We start from the raw sequence: 15,295 nt of genomic DNA, 5'->3' as shown, positions 1-15,295 counted from the left end.
GACAACATTTTTTTTTACTTATAATATACATACATTTATTTTTTTTTTCAAATAGCATTTTATTATTTTCAAACAAACAGAGAATATAAGACAGTAAGTGTTCAGTACATACTGAAAATAATGATACATAAACATGTTCCTTAATAAGCATACAATCCATGTAATTCTCATAATAACATCTATAACATATATACATATTTACAAAATATGTAACAACAAAAAGAAAACAAGTGGATAACATACATTGCATTTATTTTTTAAAAGTATGTCTTCAACATTACTAAAATCAACTTCATTAAATTACCTTCTAATAATATTGAAACCTGCAAACCTTGAGAATTCTTGTTATGAGTTTTGATCTATGTCTAGGATAGACCAACTGACACTGAGGATTTCATCTAACAACAATAATGCGTTCAGGGAAATTCTCATCATCACTATAAATCTTAGTAATAGAAAGCAACTGAGGGGGGGTATTCTCTCTGCTGATAATACAGCTAAAAAAATCAGCAGTTCAGATATTTTACAGACTACTCATTTGCTCACAGTGCTTCTGATATCTTAGTCCAAAGGAGACTTTATTGCCAAATGGAATCAAACCCTAATAAATAGCCTTACCAGACCAGATGACATTTCCAACTCTAATTTATGTATGTATGCATGTATGCATGTATTTATTTTTCAGTAGTTCACCATGAAATAGCCATCATAGTGTTCAGCTCATTTGTAAAAGCTATAACGTATTCAACAAAGAAATCTCTGCTTCAGATAAACAGGTTTCGCACAGATTATAAAGTAACCCTGTCTACTTTTTATTACAGTCTATTTCTTGGCACTCAGCATTTAGAAAACAAATAATGTCTTATTTTTTCCTGTTTGTTGTAGCCTGACTTTTTTTAAAATGTAAACTTGACTAAGAGACAGCCTAGGCTCAAATGGGATTTCATTATGGGGGGGGGGGGGTTATGTATGATGAGTGCCCACTAGTTTCTTGTCATTTTTATTATTAGATTATGCTTCATATGTGGTACAAACATCTGAAAAAGAATTCTACAAAACAGAATGAGGTGTCCACTGTCACTTTTTTATGTTTCCAATTGTGGCTACATGGGAAGCCCAGAGACTAAAGACAATATTAAACTATACAATACAAGCAGCTTTGCTGCAGCTAACACTATTAGTTTGCAGTTATAACAATTTACTTATTTTTTGGACTTATTTTCCTTTTCCATTCCCAAGATTTTCATGTTCTATTAAAGCAGTGTTGAAATTGTTAATAATGGAAATAAATGTCTAATGCTTCAGAAGTCGCTTAATTTTGTAAGATAGAGAAAGAAGCAATATGCCTATCACAGCATTCAGTTATCAGTTTAACAGACAAGGAACAGGATGTCTGTTACTTACTCTTCACTAAGAAAAATGAGTCATCTAAGACCATTCCTGGACCAGCTCCAAGTTCAGTTTTTACAGAGCTGTTTATCCACTAAATAGACTTTCAAAATCTTTAGATGACAAGCCACTAGAGAAATGTTAATAGTTACTATACATAAAAAAAAACATGAAAATAGGCAAGAGTCAAATATCCCTCATGCTGTTTAATTCAACATTGCATGTATAAAATCACAAACCTTGCACAGCTATCACCAAAGACTTTTTTGTCACAAACAAAATGACACAGGATGGGATTCATAGTTGTTTGGTGCATTAAACAGCACAAATGAATAGATTGCAGCAAGCCATAGAGTATGGTTATTCTTAGGTACAACACTGTCTTATAAGGAACAAAACAGCATGATTTGCAGCACATACTGATAAGTGTATGATGACATGCAAATGAGCCATATGAAATATGCAGATGGATTCACCCAAACTGATGGACTATTTCAGGCATATATTAAGCAGGTATAATGAGAGGGGGTGCATACCCATTTTTCACACTGAGAAATCATGGTGCACATGAAAGCAGTGATGTCAGATTGGCATCAGCTACATCTCATTTATTTCCTGCCATCAGAGCCAGCGTCTATAAAATTGCTGAACATAACCATCCACTATGAAGAAAGAGGTAAAGCAATACCTGATGTGATGCCAGCTCATTACTCAACAGATTTTGCATATTTCCGAATGGACAGGGAGGCTGTTAAGGACTTTGTCAAAATGTGTCATCCACAAGTGAAATCAAGACAGATGCATGTTACATCTATTACTACTTATACTAAGGAATATGTGTCACATACCAACTGGGAAAATGTTAGGGATATTGTAGGTGCAAACTTGAAGAAACCTGAACCAGTTCCTCAGCACTGTTCTAAATAACTTAGAAGAGCATAAACGGTTCACCAGAACTACAGGAGAGAGGACCTGCACCACATGGGCATTTTACTAAATAACCCATTTCCATGAGCTCCTGAAAACCATAGACTTGGTAACACAGACAAATCATTCAGTAAAAGTTGCAAGAAAGACCGACCCAAGCTAGAATCTGCTCTTTGTAATACCTTAATCCTCCTGTAGTGGAGGCCCATGGGATATATGCAAATGACTCCTTAAGGACATAACAGTGTTTCAGTTACATGGCTCCAAATGCCCATGAAGTTTTAGGTTTTAAATCTTTATGGGTACATTCAAGCAAATAAAGCCAGGCACTCCAGACACATTGTCATCACGGCCGTACCTAGCCCAGAGGGACTGACAGTCCAACAAGAAGGTCTGCAATTTCAAGGACATTATCTTTCTGTGTAACATCTAGGCAGTTTCCTTGATTCATACAACTAGTACACTCTCTTTCTCTATAGAAGGTTCTTGTGTGGGAATTTTCCCACAGGGTCATCTGGTTGGTAGATGTACACACACATGCTCAATACATATGTCTATACACACAGGTATAATTCAAGTAGAGAGCAGGTCATGTATAATATGTTATGTGTTGCATGTAGTGCCAGATATGCCCTAAAGCATGGGTTGGTGACCTTATTTCTCTGGAGTGGCTGGCTAATGCTGATAGAGGCATGAGTTCAAATACATTCAGGTGTAGTTCTCTTTACAGTCTGTTTGTGCAGATGTATAAGGCAGCGAGCTGTATTTTATGTGCTATAGGGTTTGATTCAGCCCTAGTTTCTCTACTGTGTCACCTTGAGTGAGTCATTAAAACAGTGCTGGGGGCAGTTGGGAATTTGGACTAGGCTTCTCAATGGTTCCCTGGAATGCAAGCTTAGTAACTACCTATAATGCATAACACCCTGACCATGCAGGAAATGGCCTATAATGCAGTGCATGTAAAAATGCAAAATATAGTCGATCCAGTGCTCAGCATACTGAAGAGACACATCTATTATCTAGATACATGAGGTTAGGAACTGTGGTACACATTCCACACCACTTGGGAAGGATTGTTGATGTGCGTGTCATTTTGCATAAGAACGCATTGCACAAACACTTGGAGCAATCAGTAAGCATCTGGGCAGGACTGTCCATACCAGCTGTATCAGTAGCAGAAGGGGTAGTGGACAGTCATTGGGAGGAACAGTCAGCAGCAGTTCCTCAGCCAAAGCAGAGGAGGATGTACACAATGCAGGACTGGCAAAGAGGAGGCATCTGGCCCACAACTATGGATGACACAGAACAAAAGGATACATGTTTTATCACACCCAGCATATGCATGGCAGTGCATGTACTGACAATGTTGTGCACCAGACATCATCATACCAACATATGTTAGCAGCTGCACATGGCAGAGTCATCATCACTTGCACTGATGGACAACACAGTGACAACTGCCTGCAACTCTGTGATACGAGGTAGGATAACTTGAGTGACTACAACAGCCATGCACTCTGGAGAAAAGTGGGGCATCAGGGAGTACACGTGGCTCAGCTGCCATGATGATAACACTGAAGGACCATGAGCATTCACCCTGAAGGGGCATACCATGTATTCATAATGATAATTGCTATAGTCTGAAAATCAGTCCTCACCCATAGCCGGCATGGTAGGCCTTATGCTCACTGGTTACAGGAAAGTAATAGGTCTACATAAATACATGCATGCAGCATGATGAAGAATCTCAGGGGATGAGCCAGAGGCATAACTCTCAACTGTACAGATTTTTGCCTCATATTTTTAGTCTGTTTTTCATACAATTGAGGTTTACTGGCATATCATCGAGCATTAAAGTCAGAAAATAATGACAGACATTTGATCTTCAGACTTCATACTCTTCAGAAAATTCATGTTTATGCAAAACGTGTTATTCTATCAACTTTCTAAGTTTGCAAAAGCAATATCTAAAATTTTTCTTATTTTTTGGGCCTTTGTTTCTCCATTATTTATGGTTTTGTACAGATTTCTTGCCCTAAGATATTGAGAGGTATGGCCAGAGGATTACCATTGCCATGGCAACAGCTTATGAAGGCTGAAATGGGATAGTTTGTGACCATCCTCTCATGACGGCAGAAGGCAAGGCATATGGATAGAGTCTGGAGAGCAGCTCTAATGTGCCTCAAGGAGACATCTATGGAGACAAACTTTGCCATCACTGACCTCAGCAGCATTGTCTGCTTGCAGTCTCTATACTCCCTCTCACAGCTTTCTTGTTACATCAACATCAGTGTTAACCCTCTTTGACCTAAATTCCGCATGGAGTTATGGTGTCACATGCATAGTGACCATCATCTAGACCCAATGCTCACTCTACCAGTTTGATATATCTGCCTTGCTTGCTTGTTACAGGTCATCCTAAAACTCAAACAGCACACTAATCATAGTACTGTAGCTAATTGGGCCAGGATGACTAACCTACACATCTGCAGGTTAATGTCAATTATCACAGACATATCAAGTATGATCCCTGAGACATGGTGGCACTTACCCTTTCATCGATCCCCTTTGTGGGGTTTTGCATCTGACCAAAAGTATGCATTTCAGATACTCTTTGTACCAGGGACATAAGTGGAGTCTATGAGGGACTTTAATTTAGAAGCTGTTTGTCATGTCTGGGTGAGGCTATACCCCTTGAGTGGCCCCTATAATGGTGGGTACGGGCAACCTTCACCACTGTATATCGCAGACAGTATCACTGTGTCACTGGACCCTACCACTTGCATGTTGCCATAATTTTGAGCCACTGGTTTCCTACTGAAATCATCCCTTTGTTGACCTTTTGTTCTCAACCCTCAAACACTAGAACCTGCAATAGGAGGAATACACGTGACACCATTTTCCATCTTCACATAACTCCATACAAAGCCCTATGACTTACATAACAGAGGTTTAGCTAGCAATTTGGTGTCGTGTGCCATCCTGCAATCTGGCACCCCAACTCTTAAGTTTAAGAACAAAAAATAAATATCGTCTTTCTTCTAAACTGTATGCTATATTTCTATTGAGCAGTTGCTATAGTTTATGCCTTCAGATTGCAAAAAAAAAAGGAAAAATGTCTTTGTTTTTAAAATACATTAAACTGTGTGCTATAAATTTCTTTCATTTTACACTAAATCAAACTGCTTGCCACAGTGTAGTAAGCAACTGCTACATATGGAATAGTAAATGCTTCAGTTCTACCCACAGATGAAATAATATCACATGAATGCAGGTAATGTACTACACTGTCCCCTGGTACTTTGTGGCCAGGGTGGCTTCCCCCTTGGCCCCACACGAGGTGTGCTGCTTATGCATAGTACTACACATTAAAACACAGCTGTAGCATACTTTAACAGATACACCTTGTCATACAACTTGTTACATTTTCATACCAGTTGTGTCTGGAAATATAGGTGGACATTAGTCCATTCTTCTCTTCAAATGTGCTGCAGTGTGCTATACTGTACTACAATGGACATTACTTACCTGTTCCTTCTTAGACTGCCACATTAGTTGTTGGTGCTAGCTCAGCTCCCATATCCAAGCCACCCTCAGTCTGTGATGGGCCACTCACCATGTGCAGCAAGTGATGAAATACTCCAGTGTTGATGGTCCAACATCTGTGATGGACCTGCCTTTTGCAATGCCACATCCCTTTTCCTTTACAAAAAATATCATACATATCTGTACCTATTTGCCCAACTTGTAAATTCTTATTATGGTCCCATCAGCATTCACATCCTGCACTATCGCTTGCCATATATGTCCCTGATACTGCTTGCCTGTGGAACATTTTCCAAAGAGATGCATTCCATGTGTGTGAATGGCCTACAGTAGCATATTATTCTCCCACATGGTGAACTTTTCCAAGAGATGCATCCCTATGTTAGCCATGCCAATACATGTACACCTTTGGGAAAAACATTCTGTGAGTGTTTCAGGTAAGCTGAGAGACGTCTTATGTATAAACAATGTCCCCCTTATGCATCACTTTATCATCTATGGTAAGTGGTCTACACAGCCTCCTCACAGGTCACATACTACAGCTATACATAAACACAGAGTCCTGAAACATCATATCCCTGCAACAATATCCTTCAGAAGATTTCCATTCTACATGGCTGCCTAACACTTCCATGGGTAGATGATGCAGTTCCATGTCAATGTCCTGCTTTGCAGTAACATGTACATCACAGCACTCTCCTTGTTGTGACTGGCATTCACCAAAGGGTTTGTTGTTCTTGCTGAGGAACTTTACCAGGAATGACTTCTTCCTTAACTCTTTACAGCTGAATGTTTACCAGTCTTAATTGAAATTTGACTTTTTCACTAGTGTGTGATAATGAGCTGTGCTGTGTGAAATGTTAACAATGCTATGATGGCAATGTTACTGAAGCTTCTTAGCACCTCTGTTTTGAAATCACTGCCACAGTATATTTTACTACAAAGTCATACGCATCACCGTAACTATGAGGCATCTGACCATTATGTTTGTGCGTACAGTATGTGCATGCCCATATTGCTATGGAGCAATACTAAATCTTTTAGATCTATAGTGCAGTACTAGGGACACACAGTAGTGCCATTCTGCAGCAATACTTTGCAACACAAGATCCATAAATATACATCCACGAGCAGTGGAATATTATTTTGTTCATTGTGTAGACCTGAATGAGAGGCCATGGTTACTTCAGGTACTGTGGAATACAGGAATCTAGAATGGTGGACCAGAGAGAGAGAGATAGAGAAAGATTTTCTTATTCTTTCTGAATAGAAATTTTGAGGAGCACCTGCTGGGGTGATATGAAGGCCCCTTGTAGAAGATAAGTACATGGCATGAGCCTGCCAGGATGATAAGTAATTCCACTTGCATCACCTATACACGTGAACAGACTCTTCACTGGTAAAGTGATCTGAGGTAGTGCTACCCTAATCTGCTTTGCAGTGGGAATCAGAGGTTAGAAAAAAACAGCCAGATATGCTATGTACACCTTTATTTTGGTTGCCTCTGTCCTCTACGTTGTCTTCTGCCATCTTACCTTTTTTACTTGTGTACTTAAGACTGCAAACCATTTTTTCTGGAAGCATATGGGGAGAATGGCTGGATGTTACAGAAAGCTGATATGACTCTTCCAACTGTAGGGTGTGTATGACAACTGTGCAAGTCCATTGTAGAACTGTGACTGCATTTGTAGCATATGTAGGTAATCATTTTTCTTGTTGTGTTGTCCTTCGGCAGGAACAGTTGTGGAAGTGGAGGGGGGAGGCCACGCTTATCTTAGTCTGTGCCACCCGATGTCTGGGGTATTAGGTCATCAGTGGTCACTAGGCTGCCGGTCAGCATGAGGACAATGGTTATGTGATAACCTGTGGATAGCTACTCTTTTGAAAGGGGTTCATGCACTCATTGCCTTCATTGTGGCATCCATCATGCCAGTCATATGCCCTTCTGTGGAAATGCTCCAGCCATAAAGCATCTTAGGACTGCTTCTCTCTTAAGCACTACATGTCTCTTTAGTTAAAGTGGTCATTTGTTGTTGTGAATACCTGCTCTGTTCAATGCCTAATACGTGTCTGATTAGACTTCTAGCATAGATAACTCCTCAAAAACTAGCACAGCAATGATGCTTGTCTATGAATCCCAGCAATAAAACAACAGGTATAACAGAATGGACAGTTTCATTGGATTCACAACATTCAAAATAAGTTACTGATTTTTTTAAATATTTTTGTATGTTGTTTGAGTAATAATGTAAGTTGGGTGACTAAATATAACATGTTACTGACATAGTAAATTTGTTTAGAAACCATGTACTTACAATACAGTCAGAGTTTTATGGTAGTATTCTTAAAGCGTTGGTTTGCCTTTGTGGAATTGTGCTTGCCATGAAATGTTATGTAATGTTTTCATCTTTTTTCCTTATGTATTAATTAGAAATATATGAGAACAACCAAAGTATATGTTATATGTGTATTCCATGTTATGTTCTTTTTCAAGACTGGCTGCACATGATGATTGAAAATAAAGTTATGAGTTGTTAAAAACAGACAAAATTAAAAGATAAGAAAAAGAATAGAAATATACAAAATACCTCACTAAATGAAAGCATTATACAGAAACTTCTAGATTGACTACAAACTAACAATGTGTTTTATAAAAATTGCATCCAACATAAAATGCTTTTTAAAGATAAGTACACGGGATGAGCTTGCCAGGATGTTAAGTGATTCTACTGTAATTTGTAAATGTAAACATGCATCTTCATTGTAATTGCTTCATATCAACGATGATAGATTGCATTACAACAAAACATACTTCTTTCTCATGCCACAGCAAAAACATACACAATAAGAAACTGCAAAACATCATAACGCTATACAATATTGTGCAGATGATGGCTCATTTTGTAGCTTTAAATATCACTATTGTGCTTAAATGCAGCATGGTCTATTAAACATGGCATCTACTGTTTAAATCTTCACTGTGTTATGTCTTTAAACCAGTAAACAGCTGAAGCACAATAAGTGCTCTCATGGGGTTCCTGGAAATCCCATTGACTAGTAGCATATGAACTGTATAAAATAAAACTGCTTTATAATTTGTGAGATGGAATAAGCTTAATTAAGTGCATTATGCAGGCATGAGAAGACAGAAGGATGCTTTATCATCTATAATTAATTCAGTGTCATTCAAAATCCTACAATCTTCCTCATTTACTAAGAGCAGTGAACGTTTAGGTTAAATAATAGTTGTTCTGGTCTCCATTTCAAGTACACATATTGTCTAGTCTAACCAGAAGTTAAATTTCCCCTCTTTAATTTGCATCGGGGTAATTTCAATTTCTTTACAACTCAGAAGCAAAGTAGTAAGGCATAGTTTGACGTAAAAGTTTATAATAATCTACTGTGATGGAATAGATATCAGTTGACATATATTAGACAGAAAGAGCAGCGGAATTCATTTTCAAATCAAATTTGCTGCTGACAGCAAGCAATGATGTGCTTTTAGATAGATGAACAATCATTACAGAAATCAAAGGAAAAATTAACATTCTCTTGTGGGATGATTTCACAAATAGCCTCATAAAATACAAAAATATACTACAACATACCTTTACTTTTTGTTGTTCATTACATCCGATACAGAATACAAGTAAAAAAAAAAACAATTTGCATAGTTTAGGCCAGAATTCTATGTTTAGCATGTATTCATCAGTGTGCATTTATCAAACTGTCTGCCCTAGCAGCTTGATTTTTAGAAAAAGAACTAGGTGGAGATGTGTATTCATTCCCATGATGTTACCAATAGTCTTTTTTCAGGAAAGTACATTCAGTAAATTATATCTGATATTAGTAGTAGATTTATTATTCAATGGTGATGTCAAGTTTTCAGTGAATGTGAGACTTATGGATACAAGTGGTAGGAAATTAGTGTTTGGCATATTTTCTGTGGACTATTATAATAAAAACAAGCATCATTACTGAAGTTTGCTAATTATAAATGATAATCACTTAAGCACTGTGGAAGTGTAGTAAGCAAATAAGGAAGCTAGAAGAATGTCTTTTAGAAGCTTTACAGAGAAGTGTGAGAGCACAGTATTATAGAAGGCACTACAGTGGTTAGAGGAATGGCCAGCATAATTTATGAAGTGATACTAAGGAAGAATAACACTTATCATTAGAAGAAAACAGAAATTAGGGTATAACTGGATATGTAAGAAGAAAGGGATAAATATGATGGCATCACCATAATAAAGAAGGGCAGGTAGGAGTGGTAATGGCCAGCAGATGAAGGAAGAGCAATCTTGATATTAGAAACAATTTTTTAACACAAGGTGTCTGAGAGGTAAACATCAAATTCTGGAATTGATCGCATGCCTTTTTAGCAGTTTGGAATTTTCACATGATGAGATGGAAGAAAGCAGCTATTTTACACTTGATGCAGCAATAAACATATTCAATAAAGTTACAGTTTTATAATGTACTTGAAGCACTGTACTACATTTAAATAGGCTATGCTCTGGGAACAGGGTACAGCTTCTGCAAAACACAGATACTAGTACTCCAGTCATTGTTTTGTGCTCTCTTTTACTCTACATTAGTACAAAGAGAGCAATTTGTGGTACTGTCCGGGTAGTCTGCATGAATTACACTCTTGTTTGCCTGCATCTTAGCATAAAGAAATAGATCATATATACTAGAATGTTAAAAACCTTACAGAGTTAAATTTAGGTTGCTAAGAAGCACTGCAGTCTCTAAGAAATAATCACATAAAAGAAAACAAAAATGTTCAGTAGAATGTGACAGACCTCCCAGTCCAGGTCGAAGACGATTGTCATAGCCATCTAATAGACGATCCAAAATTTGTGTGAATATTGTAGTATTGTCCGTGATTTCGTCAGCTGAAGCATGCTGGCCAGAGCTAAAATGGAAAAATACATAAAAATACAGACTGTTAATCTATTCATCAAAAATTAAAAGGAAAAAAAAAAGTGAATGTTGAATCTGCTTATTTCTCTTAATCCTTACATAGACTTGTGTAATCCCTTCAGTATGTTAGGATGAATATTATCTTTCTTTCTTTGAAACAAATAGCAATTCTCATTTCCTTTCTGCAACTGTATCACTTTTTATGAACAAAATGGAAAAGTTACAGTCACAGATCTAGAATAATTCCAACAAATTTAACGCTCTGTTAAATATAATTAGTAAATGATGCTGAAGGACACATGCTAAATACAACATTTTAGATCTGTGTCAGTCTTACCATGTTTTATTCTAGAAAATTAGTGTTTCTGCTCATATCAAAGTTTGTGTGTGTTTGTGTGTGTGTGTGTGTGTGTGTGTGTGTGTGTGTGTGTGTGTGTGTGTGTGTGTGTTTATTTGTGTACACACACATGTGCACCATTTTAAGAGTGTAAAAGCACTGATAGTATTATATATTTACTTTCCCAAACTACAAATTAATTTTGACCACTAAGCATTTTGATTCTTGATGATTCGTCTTTCCTTTATGATGTGAGTAATTGTTGTATTGTTCAGCACCAGGCACAGGAGATTAGCTTTACCTTCCAGATACTACCTGGGCATAGAGCCCATATGTTTGAACATGTCTGTGTAAGTTTCTTAGTTTTGAATAGGATTAAGATTCTAGACAAGTGAGAAAGGAGAGACTTGACTTCTTTGAAATCGGTCTGTTGGTTTAGACTTGTAAGACAGTGGGAGAGGTCATCAAAGTGATTACAAATGCAAAAAGGGTGGATGCATGCTGTGTGTGGTACGTCAGCACCAACAAACTATTAGTGGAGACAGTTAAGGTGCTACAACACATCACTAGGGAGGTAGCAGAGACATGGAGGTAGTATCATTAGACCTGTTAGCTGAGCAAGTGGCTAGTACACTGAGGAGAAACAGAATTAGGGAGAAGAATGACTTATTATGCCAGTGGACAAGAAGAAAGTACTTGAGACTGGTAGGAAGACAGATGGAAGCTTGGCAGAAGGACCAGCTCTGTACAAATTCTAGCCTCCATGTTAGCCCAGTACACAGAGTGGTCTGAATCCAGATACTTAGAAGAAGCTAGAGACAAGGAAAGAGTCCAACTGGACATTCTTAGACTTGGAGAAAGCATAAGACAAGGTCCCACAAAAGCTGATCTGGGCAGTACTGCAGTGGTTTGAAGTCCCAGAAACATTGGTAGAATTAGTGCAGGCTATGTAGAAGGACCCAATAACTTAAGTACAAACAGTGTTCGGCCTCACAGAGGGGTTCCCAGTGGGAGTGGGTGTACACCAGGGTTCAGCTCTGAGCCCACTGCTTTTCATACTGGTGATGAACTACATTAGCAAACAGGTCGGACGGGGCAGATCAACTAAGTTGCTGTATGCAGACAATGTGGCATTACAGGCAGACTCTGAGCTAGAACTTCAGCAAATGTTAGGAGAATGGAATGCAAAACCTGAAGGCACATGGGATGAAATTAAGCACAGATAAGACAGTGGTAATGTCAGCAAATTGGGGCAATCAGAAGAAGTTGAGAATCGAGATAGAAGGGAAGATAATGGAACAGGTAAACAGCTTCAAGTATCTGGGAGGGGTGGTTGAAGAGAAGAGAAGTCTGAATGAAGAGGTCAAAGCTAGAATCAGAGGGGCTGCAGCCAACTAGCATTGAGGGTCTGGTGTAGAATATGACTGAAGAATGCCAAAGAAGCTGAAAAGTAAGGTGTACAAAACAGTGGTGTGGCCAGTGCTACTGTATGGTACAGAAATCTGGGCAGTAAAGGCAGAACAGTTGAAGAAGCTAGAGGTGATAGAAATGAAGTGCCATGGGACAGACAAAGAAATGAAGATGTAAAAGCAGAAGCCAAGGTAGCTCCATTTGCAAAAAAGATCAAAGAGAACCGATTATGGTGGTTTGGACATGTGCAGAAAAGCAGAAGACAATCTGGTGAGGAAGATTTGGGACAGAGAGGAAGAAGATAAGAGGAAGCAAAGATGTCCAGCAAAGAGGTGGATGGATTGTGTGAAAGAAGATCTGCGATAGTCAGGCATGAGTGTTGAAGAAGGCAGGAGTGTGGCATTGAATCGAGAGAGCTGGCGACAGTTAACACAATACCCCAACCCCATGTAGACAAAAATGGGAAAAGGGGGGCTGCTGATGAGGATTAATGGTCCAATCAGTGATTGCACCTTTAGGCTAAGAGAGATTCCAGTAGTATACAGAAGGTAAGAAGAGATATAACATTCAGCAGAGAAGAAAACAATTCTGAACTGCAGTATAGGAGGATAGTAGTGCTCTGCTATAAAAGGGGTCTTCATGGAGCTTCAAGTGGTGATACATGCAGGGGTGGACATGGTATGCATACAAGAAACACTTACTAGTTACAAGAAGGGGTGTGAAATAGAAATGTCCTAGTATAAGTTGTACAGGAGTGACAAAAAAAGGGATAAATGAAGGAAGAGAATCAATTTTCATACAGTTAGCCTCACATAATGTGAAGTTAGAGAGGAAGTGGTAGAACAGCAAATCAAGAACTGAGTAAGGGATTGGGCAAGGTCAGAATCCAGATTAAGGGCATTGGCAGTTAAGAATACATAAATACGTATGTATGTATACACCAACTCTAAGATGGCAAAACACTGGGAAATGGCAAAATCCCTCTCCTCACTGTGTAGAAAGCCTGCAAAACAAATTTTGTCATCTTGTGATGAACCAACAATAACTAAGTTTTCGTTGTACCAAACTTAACAAGAAACACACTGAACCCATATATTATTATCACATTTTTGGACCATCCAAGCTCAATTACAGCTACACATGGCAAAACAGTTTGAGCTGTGAGTTTCTTGAGCTTCTTTTCATGGACTTATTACTACATGTGATATCCTGGTTAGTGGATAGTCTGATATCACAGCCCACAGAGAAAGACTGATGCAGGTTTTACAGTTTCTGTTACCAATTGTTCTTTCACCAAGGTAAAGCAACCCTGGAGAGAGAATACTAAAGTAGGAGGGAGGCAAATGTGTGCATGAGAAGGGCTTGCCATCTGTAAGAAACTCATTTGTTAAGTGTAATCTGCACATATTATAACATCTATTAGTGCAGACATACTGAGATAATTTGCACACCATCTCATCATACATAAGGGTTTATTCCAGGCTTTTGTGATGTGAGCTTGGATGAGTCAAACAGATAAAGTGTAACCTATACATACAGCAAGGAGTGTGTGTGTGTGTGGGGGGGGGGGTGCATGTGTGTTTATGTGTGTTTATACTTTGACCTTAGCCACCATGCAATGAGTTTCCTATTGGTCTAGAGACTATTTCATATTAATTAGGCAGCTCTGACTACACTACTGAGAAAATATTGAGCCACAAAATATCAAAAGTCTTCAAAATCTACTTGACATTAAAGTTTAAATTCTATAAGAGCATCACTCTGCCAAAATTGTGTTTGGAACATGACTTTTGAGATTAATGCAATATTTTGTGGAAATAATCAAGGTACTCTAATAATCCATGAGGTCATGCAACCTCAATGATTATTGTAATTTTGTCATGAGTGCTCTTGGACAGTTATTACACCAGGTTTTATGGGTTGAGGCCTGTGGAAAACAGAATTTGAAAACATTATTCTACCTCTCTATCTCTCATGATGATGTTTACCATGAAACTCCTGACATTTATAAATCGAAGCAGTGCAGTGAGTAAAATTTGCATCCAGTAGGATTGCCACTCATCTGTTCATTTCTGATGATTCAGGATTCATAAGCGTTATACTTTTTCACCTGGGATGCTTCCATACATAGGAAGAGGTAGAAGGAATGATTGATGGGTAGAGATATAAATTCTCCCATTTGTAAAATTATATATATATATATATATATATAAATATATATATATATATATATATATATATATATATATATATATATATATATATATATATATATATATATATATATATATATATATATATATATATATATATATATATATATATACACACACATATACAGATATATATATATTTATATATATATATATATATATATATATATATATATATATATATATATACACACACATAGAGGAAAAAAAATATATATATAGAGAGAGAGAGATAAATACACACATATATATCTATATCTATATCTAACTGTGTGTGTATGTATATATATATATATATATATATATATATATATATATGCTATAGATATACATAGTTATATAGTTTTATATATATATATAAATATATATATATATATATATATATATATATATATATATATATATATATATACACACACACACACACAGACACACACACACACACAGACACACACACACACACACACACACACACACACACACACACGTATGTATATTTATCTATATATCTATCTCTCTCTCTCTCTCTATATATATATATATATAT

General features: G+C 37.4%; 1 protein-coding gene across 1 annotated transcript in view; it reads right to left on the bottom strand.

Moving 5' to 3' along the window:
- Positions 1-15,295, bottom strand: part of LOC122800042 (gamma-aminobutyric acid receptor subunit alpha-1) — a 742,598-nt gene that overhangs the window by 692,940 nt on the left and 34,363 nt on the right. Inside the window, exon 3 of the mRNA XM_044069521.1 lies at positions 10,668-10,780. Within this exon, the coding sequence (XP_043925456.1) occupies positions 10,668-10,780 (113 nt within the window). The remainder of the gene's footprint in view (positions 1-10,667; positions 10,781-15,295) is intronic.

Source organism: Protopterus annectens, chromosome 4.part0, assembly GCF_019279795.1.
Source record: "Protopterus annectens isolate FY-2018-M chromosome 4.part0, PAN1.0, whole genome shotgun sequence".
NCBI lineage: Eukaryota > Metazoa > Chordata > Ceratodontiformes > Protopteridae > Protopterus > Protopterus annectens.
This window is presented reverse-complemented; position numbering and strand designations above follow the sequence as displayed.